The sequence below is a fragment of the Myripristis murdjan genome, chromosome 24, assembly GCF_902150065.1.
Source record: "Myripristis murdjan chromosome 24, fMyrMur1.1, whole genome shotgun sequence".
NCBI classification, from domain to species: domain Eukaryota; kingdom Metazoa; phylum Chordata; class Actinopteri; order Holocentriformes; family Holocentridae; genus Myripristis; species Myripristis murdjan.
The window spans coordinates 8,389,681-8,404,930 of NC_044003.1; the positions used below are offsets into that span (position 1 = coordinate 8,389,681).

The 15,250-nt window shown below is 41.2% G+C and overlaps 2 protein-coding genes across 2 annotated transcripts; both read left to right on the plus strand.

The window, feature by feature from the left end:
- Nucleotides 1–4,700: 4,700 nt before the first annotated feature.
- On the plus strand, nt 4,701–9,660 carry LOC115356115 (actin, alpha cardiac muscle 1-like). Its single transcript, XM_030047137.1, has 7 exons — nt 4,701–4,734; nt 5,497–5,641; nt 6,398–6,722; nt 7,449–7,610; nt 7,724–7,915; nt 8,024–8,205; nt 9,275–9,660. Exons 2-7 carry the CDS (start codon nt 5,513–5,515, stop codon nt 9,416–9,418), a joined length of 1,134 nt encoding a protein of 377 aa, XP_029902997.1. The 5' UTR covers nt 4,701–4,734; nt 5,497–5,512; the 3' UTR covers nt 9,419–9,660.
- A 1,602-nt stretch (nt 9,661–11,262) lies between these two features.
- On the plus strand, nt 11,263–14,057 carry gjd2b (gap junction protein delta 2b). Its single transcript, XM_030047141.1, has 2 exons — nt 11,263–11,548; nt 12,771–14,057. The coding sequence occupies exons 1-2, from the start codon at nt 11,478–11,480 to the stop codon at nt 13,612–13,614; spliced, it is 915 nt and encodes a 304-aa protein (XP_029903001.1). The 5' UTR covers nt 11,263–11,477; the 3' UTR covers nt 13,615–14,057.
- Nucleotides 14,058–15,250: the final 1,193 nt, after the last annotated feature.

Sequence of the window (15,250 nt, forward strand, 5' to 3'; positions counted from 1 at the left end):
GAGTATCACCTGAAACCAACTGATTTTTTTTTTTTTTTTTTTTTTTTTGGTTCCACATAATAGTCACCTGATAATAAGCCAAGTATCATCTTTGGAGTATCCATATGAAACGTGATCACAGTACTCACACGTGATGAGGATTTTCAGGGTAATTCTCAGTTCCTTCCTGCAGAAACGAAGCATCCGTCATGCAAACTGCAGCAGATCGAGGTGCAACTCGAGTAGGAGGGAGTCAGGACATATGAACTTCATGTTTACCAAGACAGGTCCTACTGCTGCTACACAGTCGACTACAGTATGAATACACTGGTAGAATACATGAAATGCTCTAATGAATATGTATGAAGCCACACTGAAGGCTAATACATTCATTTATGCATATCCACTCATTAAAAGAAAAGCAAGTTAGATGGTCTGCAAATCCTTTCGATTTTTTTTTTCTGTCAGGTTTGAGTTACCTAATTTACTGTAAATCAGTAACAAAGCACTGGATTTTTATTTTTTTTATTATTATTATTTGTGGTTAGTTGAAACAGTGACTAAAGCCAAGCCACACTTTAAGTTTTGAACGTGTGAATAGAGCCTGGTGTGAAAAAGGAGTTTAAAGCCAAGTGAAGAGGATTATGTAAATCATAAAAGTCAGAGAAAGGCCTCGTAGATTAATAGGATCACTCGTGAATCAGCAGTGATGTTTTTGGTTGAAGTGACGCATGGCGAGGAGTACATTTGACTTGACGGTAACTTTGAAAGTGGAGTCTATAGGTGCCGGGTGCTGGTATTGATCATGTCTGCACACTGCCGGCTGTGGTCTAATCATTTGATGTGATTAAAACAGCCAAACGACATTTCAATCTTAGACGACCTTGGACTGAAATGTGATTTTTTTTTTTTTTTTTTTTTTTTTTTTTTTTGCAGTTTCACCACTTCAAGTGACTCGCATCTCAAATAAATATTTTGGCATAAAGCCGTTTTTTCTTTTTTTTTTTTTTTTTGCATTAATTGATCTATGGGTTTAATTTTTTTTGCTTTCTCTGTCCTGGAGATAAGTGCCCAACGGGGTATCAATCTAAATCAGTTTATTAACAATAGAAGACAGTGTGATCATCAGTATGTTAAATATTGCTTGTTTTAGTGACAGCTATTCTTACAAAAAAGATTGATACAAAAAAAACTTGCTTTTAAAGAACAGAAGGTGATATAAACCGTCTGTTGTAACATCCAGCCTGCATTTTATAATTCCTGAATTATGAACTCCTGCAGTGTGAATCTCCATAAATGCAAAGTTATTTATATAGTAAGTGCTTAGCAAACTAAGTTACACAACTGCAAAATAAATATAAAAATATTCAAAAAAACATCTGAAGCAACATCTAAACGTGCATAGTGCCTAGCCAACTGAGTGGGGAAAAAAATAACATTATCATAACAAATTTTAACATTTTTGACATTTTGAATAACCTTGCATGTTCCGAGCTTAGCATTTAGGCTAATAGCTCACTGTAAGAGATGTCGTAATAGTCGTAATATTGCTAAAAATATTTGTCTTGTGATACCAGTGTTTACTGATTTTTTATCATATTGTATGAGGCTGTCTGCCGGCAAAAAAAAAAAAAAAAAGAAAATCCCAAATAATCCTTTTTGTACGGCTCTCTCAGCCTAGTTCAAATCCAACCTAGGGCAGTTTTCATTTTTAGGTAACGTTAGCTAGCTAATATTAGCAGAGGTTTGCATAGCTAACGTAGCTAACATTTCGTAACATTAACCCTAAGCTTTTGCTAACCTTAATGATTATGACAAACCTTTCCCTAACCTTGACAATATCCTTTTCCTAACCTTAACTGAGTATTAGCCACTAGCCACTAAACATGCTTGGTTAAGGTTAGGGAAAGGTTATTATCACATTTATTAGCCACTTAATGAGAAAACATTCACTAATATTTGCTGGGTTATGTAGCTTATGTTTCTTAACATCAACCGTGACCTTTGCCTAACCTTAACCATGACAATAAACCTTTCCCCTCAACCCTTAACCAAGTATTTTCAGTGGCTAGAGAGCTAGTTAGCTTGCTAGGTAGCTACCGAGCTCAGGAAACAGTACTTTGGGTCGTATTAGAGACGTTCCTGTGGGGCAAATGAGCTACAAATTTAGGAAACGCTCCTTTTGGTTGAATTAGAGAGCTGGAACAAACAGCCATGTGGTTGTATATGGAATGGAGGACTCGTTGGATTGTAATTTTTATCTGTTTTATGTCAGTTAGTGTCAAAATGCTGCATGGCTTTTTTAAAAATGAATGCCTGCAGTGGTACAGCAGCAAACAAACTCTCCAGTTGTTTGTGAACACACGCCCAGCCCTCCCCACGACCCAGCCATTTGTGCCTGGAGACCCCAGGCCTAATGACAGATGTTCAGACAGAGAATGTGGGTTGGGATTATGGGAAAGACTCTGGTGGTTGTCCGTCAAAACGCCCACATCACCCATTTAGTCCCATGATTTCCCCAGCAGACACAGGAAGAGGTCAAACATGCCACGGTAACAAAAGTCCATTTGCACATGCAGCTCACGGAAAAGTCAATTACCATGAGATATAAGACAAATGTTTACCACTAAAAGGGAGAAGATACCAGACTAAAAGGCTTAAAAACAGGATCATGGATGCAGCGATTTGTACTAAAAACATTCATTTGAAAGTATCAAAAAGATTTAGCATGGATTTTTCAAATTACTATTTGTTTATGGACAGTTTTATTCCCCTAAAAAATCAACTGTTATGGTCTGATTCTACTTATAGAGGACTAAAGCATGAAAAAGGGTCTTGTGCTGGCCATTTTGGATATGCTGAATATATTAACTGGTTGCTTGCCATACAATGAAAATCATCATGAATGCTGTCGCACCTCAAATGAATTAACCCTAACCCAAATATTTTACTATTTTGTGATACATGTTGTATCATAAATTGTGATGTTTATTTGATGCGTAGTGCTAAAGCATTGTATAAAATGATGACCAGTCAAGTATCATGCCATGAACAGAATAAAATAAACTTTTTCAGCGATGCCCACTTTAACACTTTCACATCTGGAACTGCGGAGACAAAACACAACTTTGTCCTCTGACAGCCTCCACTGGAGCAGTTAGTGATGAAGTGCCTTGCTTAAGGGCACTTCAGTGGTAAATGCTACCAAGAAGAGCTCTTCTCATCAACTTTCCCAGCCCAGATTTTCTAACAACTCAATAAAATAAGGAACCGATGGCCGCCTGCTTTTCAGACCCTTTCTCTGATCTCTGACCATGCCTCTATTTTAAAATAATGATCATTATCATATAAATAAATGCAGCTCTGTCCTGATTCATTTCACAAAAACTTTTATATCGACATACATCACTCTGGACAGCAAATTCCTAGTGGAGAGACAGTGATGCTTTTTATGTTTTATGAGTATTTTCTTTAGAATTAGGAGAATTAAAGTTTCAGCAATGAAAGCCACTATGTCATACCATCAAACCTGATCGGAGAGGTGTGGTGCAAAAACACCACAGTAATGAGCGTTTAGCACCAAAGATGTTGCCAGAATACAAATAAAAAAGGAATTTTACACATTTCCAGTTTAATAGCTGAGTCTGAGGTGCTGAATTGGGAGTAAATTAGGCGTAAAAATCACTTTTTTCAAGGTAAGATAGTGGAGCTGTCGTTTAGAGAGTCTCAAGAAAGGCCTGGATTTACAAATTAAGCTTTATTGTGGGTAGATTCAAGAATACGCAGTGTAATTCCTGTGTAGAGGCATGTTTTAGACACATGACAAAACTTAATAGGATGTGTTTCAGGCAGCTTTCCACAACATTAAAAAAAAAATTGGTGCAATTTGACAACTCTAGTATTGTCACAAAAGAATAAGCTACCATTTTATTATATAAATCTCAGTGGGATAAAAATCCTTGGATCTGAAAAGCTGCTCTGACCACAGATACAAAGCCAGAACATTTTTTAATGTGATTAGAGTTAAAGCCCTCTCAGCATCCTGCCCAGTGGTTTTGTCTTTAGAAACAGTGAAAATGAAATATATAGTGTATCAGGCTGGGTAAAAGGAGAGCTCAGTCAGTACTGTTGGCTACTTTAATTCAGCAAACAAAGAAACATATGTTCCATCATTATATGTCCTATTTATGTTAAATATAACCATTTTATGACAGTGTCTATGAGGCCTTATGCTAGGCTTGCTCTGTTGATCATGTATGTACTTTGACGCCTTCATATTTTAATGCATTAACACCTGTTCCAATAAAAGGGTTTAAAAGTAGTCCAGATTTATAACATTTGAGTCTGATTCTATTTTAACACAGAAAAAAAAAAATCTCAGTCTTAAATTCGATGCTGCTTCTCTGCCTGCCACTTGTGGATTGTTGAAACCTTATCCATCAAATAACATTTGCTTTCCCATTGAGGTGTTGAAAATAGAGAAATACCTCCGGGCACCGTCACAACTCTCCACTGTTCCTCGGCCGGACCCTTTCCATACATGGGCCTCCAGGAGGCTGAGGACTCACCGGCCTCCCCCGTCTCCTCCGCGGCCTTCCATTCATGGCGACTCCGCGCAATGGCGCAACGGAGACCAAATATGGAAGAGGGCTGCGCCTGCCTGGAGGCCACTCAGGGTATAAATGAACGCCGGCGGCCCGAGGGTCTGCACCGCTGCGACCACCACAACAGGAACAGGCTCTTGGCGCTGATCTGGTGAGTAGCCTGGGCACAGACTGTGGGAGTTCATACCCATCAGAGGAGTTTATTTACAGCGGGACGACACATGGAGGCGCAAGAGCGGAGTCAACTCTTTGCAGAAAATTACCACACCAATTAGTTTAGTTTCATTAGAGTGACTGGATTATTGATTATTGATGAATGAAAAAAGGTGTTGGCTTAAATTGGGAATGAGGATGTGGCTGAAGATATAAAAAAAAAGGATGAAATAACAAATGATAGCAAAGTTTAACCAAAAAAAAGGCACAACTTTTACATTTGCAGCTGGAGTTTCAACCTGAGCGTGACCTGCATTAAGCTACTATGTGACATGAAAACACGTCTAGTCCGGGACCACTGAGATTTGCTTTTGTCTGTAATCTACTTGTAAAGTCTGAAAAAATAGGACAGTAATATTATCTAAGGATGCCTCTGGGAGATAAAATGGGAATCACTAAGATTTATCCGTCCAGAGTCTAATTTCCAGACATGAAAAAGGAAAAAAAAAAAAAAAAATGAATAAAATAAATTACCACAGTAGCGGACGCACATAATAAATAATAGAGCTATACTGTAATGATGATATCATACACTAATATTAGGCATACATAGCGATATAGGAGACTCACCACAGACACACTATGCGTCCTGATGAGAATAGAGAATATTATAGGAATAGTACTGTGATTGTCATTAAGATAAAGTGACATGGGCTTTGTTGAGGTTTTGACAGACATGCATCTGCCTTTTCTTCACCAGAGGCCCAGCTGACATCATGTGTGACGACGACGAGACCACCGCTCTTGTGTGCGACAACGGCTCCGGCCTGGTGAAGGCTGGCTTCGCCGGAGATGACGCTCCCCGCGCCGTGTTCCCCTCCATCGTGGGCCGCCCCCGCCACCAGGTGCGACCCTGCAGCAGCTGCGCCACCGCGGCTCAGCACATCTGTAATGTGTCATATATAATGTGATGTGGTGGCTGCGGTGCACGGTGGCTGCCCCACTGACCCACTGACCCATTCATAAAGCACGGCAGTTATTAGATAAGAAAGAAATAAAGAAAAAGAAAGTAGTTCAAAAGATCATAGTAAAGATCATATAAGAACCTATTTAAGTAAAAGTAGAAAAGTGGCACATTTCAAATGTTACTGAGTTGTGTTTTAGAAAAGGGAGCGTTGTTACATGTGGTGATCTTTTCCATGCAATTCAAGGACAAGATAGAGCTTGAACTAGCTATTCTCTCAAGTGGAAAAAATTAAAAATTAGCTTACACATTTGCAGTGCACAAACAAAGTTAAAAAAAAAAAAAAAAAAAAAAAAAAGCCAGATTACTCCTCTCTTCTTCACTGAGTGTTCACTGAGAATGGCTCCACAGCTGGCCGGTTTATTATCATCCAGTCTGTGATGCTTGCAATGCCTACAAAATGGATGTGTATCACAGTAAAATGTCATTAAATATAGTACAAAAGCAAATAATCTAGGGTACTTAAAATGCATAAGAGAGAGGAGCTCTGAAAAGGGTGGGACAAGAGCTGAGAGAATTAAAGCTTTTTTTCTTTTTTTTTCAACCTAAACAGAGATACTATTCAGGTAGATGTATAATCAAACGCCAAAACTCCCATGTAATTTCTATTCTGAATATTTCCACTTCCTTCCTGCAGGGCGTCATGGTGGGTATGGGTCAGAAGGACTCCTACGTGGGAGACGAGGCCCAGAGCAAGAGGGGCATCCTGACCCTGAAGTACCCCATCGAGCACGGCATCATCACCAACTGGGACGACATGGAGAAGATCTGGCACCACACCTTCTACAACGAGCTGCGCGTGGCCCCCGAGGAGCACCCCACCCTGCTGACCGAGGCCCCCCTCAACCCCAAGGCCAACAGGGAGAAGATGACCCAGATCATGTTCGAGACCTTCAACGTCCCCGCCATGTACGTGGCCATCCAGGCCGTGCTGTCCCTCTACGCCTCCGGTCGTACCACAGGTGAGCCCAAATACTCTTATTATCATTATACATATTAATCATATCATATGTACACCCAGAGCAGCAAATACTGAATGCTATGGAAGAATAAGCTTGAATCCATAGATCGTCAATGTCGATAGAGAGGACTCAAAGCTTGTGACAAATATTTCCTGTTCCTTGAATATTTAAACCAATCAACATGTATAAGTGACTGCTACTAAATAATTTAAACTCTGAATTAGCTGTAGTTTCACTGTTTCCTCTATGATTTTGTATCATTTTTTTATGATTTTGTACTACTTTTAGATAAGTTCCTCTCTCTTTTGGTCCCGGTTTTAGCACAGAGCTGTAAAAATTGGTCTTTGGATACAAAAAATGAATGTTAAACTGCATGACTCTACTCTTATGGCCAAGAAACCTTATTTATTTAACACATTTCATTTAACAATATAGCCAAAGGAATTTTATAAACAAGGGTAAACACAGTTCAGGGATATTAAAAAGAAACACAACAAGGTGATCAACATCACAGAGGGATGTAAAGGATGTAAAATCTTAAAAAGAAAGACAGTGTATGGTTAAAAAACGAAACAGTTTCAATTTCACATTCCCTCATTTTTATGCTGCATCACTGCTAAATGGGGGCAAATCCTACTTATCTGCTATTCCATTCACTCAGTGCAACCTGCTGTTGACGATTTATGAGTCATGGCGAATGACTGACCTTGTCATTGTCCTCTTTAGGTATTGTGCTGGACTCCGGTGACGGTGTGACCCACAATGTGCCCATCTATGAAGGCTACGCTCTGCCCCACGCCATCATGCGTTTGGATCTGGCCGGCCGTGACCTCACCGACTACCTGATGAAGATCCTGACTGAACGCGGTTACTCCTTTGTGACAACCGGTACGTACAAAAAAAAAAAAGAACAAAAATCTCACATAACCTCATAGTTTGTGAGTTTGTGAGCAATCTCTTCTGATCAAAAAGGTCAAACATGCCTGCCTCTCTTCCGACAGCTGAACGTGAGATTGTGCGCGACATCAAGGAGAAGCTGTGCTACGTGGCTCTGGACTTCGAGAACGAGATGGCCACCGCCGCCTCCTCCTCCTCCCTGGAGAAGAGCTATGAGCTGCCCGACGGTCAGGTCATCACCATCGGCAACGAGCGTTTCCGCTGCCCCGAGACCCTGTTCCAGCCTTCCTTCATTGGTGGGTAACCTCACTGAAACCCTATTAATATCAACCAATCTATATTACCACAGTTCTAGTAGTCAGGAAAACAGGTTCAAATTCATTTCTCTTCTTTGGTCACAACAGGCATGGAGTCTGCCGGTATCCATGAAACCACCTACAACAGCATCATGAAGTGCGACATCGACATCCGTAAGGACCTGTACGCCAACAACGTCCTGTCCGGAGGCACCACCATGTACCCGGGTATTGCCGACCGCATGCAGAAAGAGATCACCGCCCTGGCCCCCAGCACCATGAAGATCAAGGTGTGTGGGACTTTTAGCCATTTCCTTCCAAATCCCCATTCACACTGCAGGCGGGTGTCTGAATCCCCAATAAAGATTCGTCTTAGAGGTTAAGAGCAAGAGAGAGAAGCCACAAATGTACATAAAACAGCACTTAGGGAGTACACACACCCAGCAACCAAAGATCATCTTAGGTACATCAAGAGCTACACTTTGGACAGTTTTGGTTGGTTGCAATTAGAGCAGATGACCTAAATATCATATGAGATGTGATAAAAGCAAACAAAAATGTTTCCTCCCAAAATCTAAGGGTGCATTCACAAAAAGAAGTGAAACACAGAGTGCAGGACCACATATTACTTTATTCACAGTGGTCATATAGCGTTCAAAAGGAAAAATAATGAGCAAACATGCACTAAAAACATGTAATTTGCAGTGACCCGTGCATGTGGTTGTGTATGTTAAAACACAATAAGCCATCCACAAGTACTCAGGTATCATCATAAATCTATGACCATTTTCAAATGCAGTCATTAGAGGGTTTTGGCAAATACCTTGTAAGTGAAAGAAACTTTGTAAGATGAATTCTATGATAGCAAGAAGTAATTAGATAGCATTAATCAAAAATGAACAGAAAAAGAAAACTCCAAATTCCCCCGAGCTTTCCATCCACCCTGAAGATGGATACAGGCGTTTTTGCTTTGTTTCCTCTAGTTTTTAAAATCTGACTTGTAGTAAAAACAGTAAACATAGGCAGACATGTTTACATGGAATCAAAATGTTCAGGTTAAGGGATTCACACAAGTTTTTTTTTTTATTGATCTCTTCTTGAATATGCGATTAAACCGTGTTTTATCAGTCATTTTGGAGGTGGACGATGCTGGCTGATCAGTATTTAATTTTTAAGGCCAGTTAAAGGCAAATATGTGTATGTGTCAGATTACAGTTATATCAGTCACCATCGATCTCGTCCAAATGTCCTAAGCAAGAGACTGAACCCACATGCTCACTAAACCAAAGAAGGTGTGGATAAGGAATTTTGTTAAGGAAAACCAGTGAAGTAATGTCATGTCTCTCTCTCCTTCCTCAGATCATCGCTCCCCCTGAGCGTAAGTACTCCGTCTGGATCGGCGGCTCCATCCTGGCCTCTCTGTCCACCTTCCAGCAGATGTGGATCAGCAAGCAGGAGTACGACGAGGCCGGCCCCTCCATCGTCCACAGGAAGTGCTTCTAAGCAGCCACGCCCCCTTGCCACCCCACCTCGATGCAGCGGCAAACACAAAAAAAATCACTCTTTACATTACCTCCGCCTGTGGACACAGATATGAAGACAGACAGACATCCAGGCAGCCTTCCCTTTACGTTTGCCTATGTACAGTTTTGTTTACATGCAAGTGAAATTTATATGTGGTTATTTTCTGGATTGTGAATTGTATTTATATGTGGATATTTATTTGGTTTGTAGAATAAACAAGAACTGGGACTTGTACCTTGCTCTTTGTCGTGTCTTTTGGCGTGTGATTTGTGATATCGGGGCTAATAGCATAATAATAAATCAAGCAGAATATCACATGAATTTGTAACAAGGGGGCAAAACTGGTAGCAATGGGAAGAGAGATTGGCCTTCAGGTGAGGTGTCACTTTAATAGTAACCCATAAGATGCTTTACATTCAGGTGTACATCCTCCCTGAGTCACTTTATCTGAATAGTGTTTTAATTGGATTGCTATTGACAGACAAATACAACAGGTCGCCCTCTTAAGTTGTGCTATATTTGGAAATGTAGCGAGGTGGTAAAGAGATTACTCGCTGGAACGGACACTAAGTTTATCCAATGCATCGCAATCTATCACATGAACGGATGGCTGTGGATAGTATAGGATGCCTTGATCGCTCTTTTTTTTTTTTGTCCCTCTCTCGCACACACAATCACTTTCTCCCTCCTACACAACGCCGACTCTGTACGACACAATCATCCTCTTCTCTCCTGACGAAGGCTGATGATGCCGAAGCATTGCAAAACTTTCATCCTTCTTCATTTTTCAAGTTTAATGGATTTTTTCTTTTTCATGGTCTCTATTGTCACCAGTTAATTGGTAATCAGAGATATAGTATAGTATTAGTATAGTGTAGTATAGTAGTAGCAGCAGTGCTTGTTGTGGTGGTAGTAGTAGTAATCAGTGTTAATAGTTGTGGTAGAAGCAATAGCAGAACAAAATGGGTTTTTAGGTGCTGTTTTTATTTATTTATTTATTTATTTATTTAAATGACCCTGACCTCTGACCTCAGTGTGGAGGAGGGGCAGGAGAAGGGAAGAATTTCCACACAGGGATCAATATGCTAGAGAAGCAAAAGAGAAGCTTGACAAGCGTCTTTTTTTCAAAATTTTATGACTACATTCAACAAGTTCTGAATATATTAATCAAATGAGATTACTGGACTCATGGCACTCATTTTTGCTGTTTAACCCTCCCAGAAAAATGCAAAAGTATTTCAAAACATACACACTGTCCATCTAAAAAGGGAGATTATATTACATAACAGCTTAACACTTTTTTTCATCATTTGTTTCGAATGAATTTGATTGATTTTTAAGACGACAATAACAGCGGGATGATAAAACAATAAATAAAAAATGATTGGAACTAATGAGGCAGATTTTTTTTAATGATGTTAGTCTACGAATAGTCAGAGCAGCAACAATGAAGCCAATGTTTAAGTGAAAAACAAAGAGAAAAAGAGGAGAGGAAACAATATTGACATTAATCATTTGGAAATGCTTAATGAGTCAAGTAAAACTGATCGCTGTAGTGTCATTATCTGCCAGTTGATTGATGACTAAAGTTGATCAAGTGCAGAAATAAGAGATTAAAAAAAAAAAAAAAATCCCTCTGCGAGCTTGTGACATCTCGCAGCGCGTCACATCATCACCACTTCACACGGAGGACACTTGGATACACCCAAAACGCGTGCGTCCGCGGCTTCTCCAACCTGTGTGCGTGTGACGCAAAGGAGTGTACTTAAAGCGGGATTAGCGCCCGGCCAGCAGCACACTCTCGTCCGCCCTGCGCACCAACCTGCCGCGCACACCACTGAACACACGGGGAACGGGAGGGCTTTTCCACTAATCAGCACTTGGACTGAGCAGAAGCGCTTCACTCACACACCCATGCATTCTCTGGAGAACATCGGCGCTCATGGAGACCTAGACGGGAGGAAATAGTACATTCCGCTGAGGGTTTTCTTTTGCACAAATTACGCACCGGAGCACCATCATCTCCGAATGATCAACCATGGGGGAGTGGACCATATTAGAGCGTCTCTTGGAGGCGGCTGTCCAGCAGCACTCCACTATGATCGGGAGGTAAGAGTTGAAAGTGTTTTGGGGGGTATGTTTCCTCCTCCATAAAGGCGCCGGGTAAAACAAACAAACAAAAAAAAAAAAAACAGTGTGATCCTGATGTAAAGTGATAGATGGAGAAAAGCCCCACAAACTCGTTGAAAGCAACAGTGCACGGCCAAATAACTGAGCGCTCTGGCTGAGGTGGTGATCCAAGCCTGAGATTCGTGTGCACATCGAAGAGATTTTTTTTTTAAATTGTATTTTATTTCTATAACAGTTTGAGGAATTAGACTGCGACAGGATAAATGTTCAGGGCAAACCAGATTTTATTTTTTATCACACTTTGAGGAATTAGACTGTGACAGGATAAATGTCGGGTGAGCCCGGGGAAGCGCGCTTTCATTTCAGCACTGGACAGCTCCCAAACGGCCGAGCGGCTGCGGCTTTGCTGTCCAATCCCTAATTGAGTCTCTGCTTGTTTAAAGATTAAGCGCAGGGATATATTGTATAGTGGAGGGTAAAAACCCTGCCTAAAAACAAGTGTACACCCCTTTTCATGACGGGAATCGAGTGTCAACCACCTTTTACGTGGCAAAAACGGAAACGTGGATTTGTGTTAAGGTGGATGAAAATGATGGAAATTACATGAAGGTATAGACGGGGAGTGTAAAATAAAGCTTTTCTGAGAAAATGCATTGAGTTTTAGGTTTAGATTTGGTTGTGGTTTGCCAACTAGATGACTCTGACAGCCAGTTAAAAAGGTCACACACTGCAAAAAAAAAAAACTTCAATCTTAACAAAATTTAGCCTCATATTCAGTATAAAATCTTGTTTTGCTAAAAGGGGGATGAGATAGTCCTTCTTGTTTCCAATGCAACTTGCTTCTAAGGAGAATGTATTAATTTCAGCAGTGTAGTGATTCATTTTCATGACACTAATGGGGTGGTTTGCCTGATACTGTCTCGTTTAAACTCCCTCAGAGAAAAAAAAAAAAATCCTGAAATGAGTGAAACTGCATTGGAAACAAGTGAGATTATCTCCTCCGACTGACAGATTTTTTCAATTGTCTTAAGAAAAACAAGATTTTTAACAGTGAATATGAGACTAAATGACTTGTTGAGACTGAGATTTTTTGCAGTGTAGTTTACTCCACCACAGCATCTCTGATTAAGCCCATTAAAACAGTCCCTGCAGCTGTGGACATATATCTGTTTCTTGAGAACATCTGCTTGTCTGCCCTCAGGATCCTGCTGACAGTGGTGGTGATCTTCCGGATTTTGATCGTGGCGATAGTGGGAGAGACCGTCTATGACGACGAGCAGTCCATGTTCGTGTGTAACACCTTACAGCCGGGCTGCAACCAGGCCTGCTACGACAAGGCGTTCCCCATCTCCCACATCAGATACTGGGTGTTTCAGATCATCATGGTGTGCTGCCCCAGCCTCTGCTTCATCACCTACTCCGTGCATCAGTCAGCCAAGCAGAAGGAGCGGAGGTACTCCACCGTGTACCTCTCCCTGGACAAGGACCAGGACTCCATGAAGAGAGACGACAGCAAAAAGATCAAGAACACCATCGTGAACGGAGTACTGCAAAACACAGAGAACTCCACCAAGGAGGCAGAGCCCGACTGCCTGGAGGTGAAGGACATCCCGAGCTCGGCCATCCGAACTACAAAGTCCAAAATGAGGCGGCAGGAGGGCATCTCCAGGTTCTACATCATCCAAGTGGTTTTCAGAAACGCGCTAGAGATAGGGTTTCTGGTCGGTCAGTATTTCCTGTACGGATTCAATGTCCCAGCGGTGTATGAGTGCGATCGATACCCTTGCATAAAAGATGTAGAGTGCTACGTTTCGAGGCCGACCGAGAAGACTGTGTTTCTGGTTTTCATGTTTGCGGTCAGTGGCATCTGCGTGGTGCTGAACTTGGCGGAGCTCAACCATCTCGGCTGGAGGAAGATCAAAACTGCTGTGAGGGGCGTGCAGGCCAGGAGGAAGTCGATCTACGAGATCCGAAACAAAGACTTGCCCAGGATGAGCATGCCCAATTTCGGCCGCACTCAGTCCAGTGACTCTGCCTACGTGTGACTGTCTGTCCTGAGGCTGGAGTCTGCAGGACAAACATGTACAAAGGATTTATTCAGAATGTGGTGCATTGCAAAACCATTCAGCATGACAAGTCATTTAACAGTATTTCATTTTAAAATGTTTAAGTTCATTTAGAGCCCCGTATCACTGTGTTCACAGTCTCAAAGGGCTTTAGGTGCCCACATGTATACAACAGACAAAACAGGATGACACCCCCTGACTTTATCCTCATAGAAGGCAAGAAAGAACTGGGGGGAAAAATGGAAGAAGAGAGGAGACCAAGTCCTGGCCAGACAGGTGTAAAATAGTCGCCAACCCAGTCGGGAAAATCACCAAAGCAATTCAGTCATATTGCAAAAGAAAAAGCACACTAGCAGGCAAAATAAGGACAGCAAAGACAGCAGGGGGCCTCGGCAGCCACAAAGCCGCTGCAACAGACAGAACGAGGGGGATGAAGAGGAGGGATGAGGGGGGAGGGGAGGGGAAGACAGTCACGCTCACACAAGGCAGTCATACTCCAGCATATGAGACACACACACACACAGATGATGAGGGAGGAAAGGAGAACACTAATAAAGCAAACGAAAGAATAAAGTCCATAAATGCGTCAATGCAGCAAAGCTAACGGCTGTGGGAGGTGCAGGAGGAGCAGGACGAGGGACAGCAGGGCGCGGAGACAGAGCCAGGCCAGCGACCTAAAGATGGGAGCCCCGTTCCACGCAGCGAGACAGACACAAAACACTCGCACAGGAAGAAGACACTGGGATAGTTAGAGTCACTTTCCTGCTTCTAGTGGAATGATCTGCCTTTAAGATTTGAACACTTGTTTCTTGAGAATCGCTGAGAAAAATCAGACTGCCTTGGATAGGTGGACTTCTCTCACCCTTTCTACAGATTTTTTTTTTTTTTAATTTGATTTAAGATTGAAGACTTTAATGGTGCATATGACTCTAAATGACATGCTGATATGGAGTTTTCATCATAACAACTCATTGAGTCTCATATTCAGTCTTGATATCTTCTTGAACCACGTGGGGAAAAAATCTACAAGTGGGATGAGATAATCCTGCTTGTTTCTAGCTCAGTTTCACTTTCTTGAAGAAATTTTTATGGGAGAAAGTAAAAATATGTGAAAACAAGGCAGAATAAGGCAGATCAGCCAACTAGGATCAATGACAATGATACTATTAAAAAAAAATAAAAGACAAGTTAATTAGTGTAGAAACAAGTGGGATTGTCCCATCCCGCTGGCAGGTTTTAACACTGAATATGACACTTTATGACTTGTTGAGATGGATGTTTTTTGCAGTGTGTGTGTGTGTGTGGACAGTTTATCTCACCAACCTTGTGCTTGGATTTGGTGGGGTATCAATTTTATTTGTCTTTTATGGACAAACAAAAACAAAAAAACAAAAAAACAAACAAAGAAAAAAAAAAAAAAAAACAAACGGACCAAACGTTTGTTTGTCATATCTGTGAGGAGAAGGCACTGATGAAATTTTATTCCTTTAATTTTTGTAAAGTGCTTCTTAAAAGCATACATTCATATCTGATTTAAGTGGGGTTTTTTTTCTCATTTCTCATTTCTCTCTTTCTTGTCCAGGAGGACACGGAGCATATTCTTGCACTAATAAGC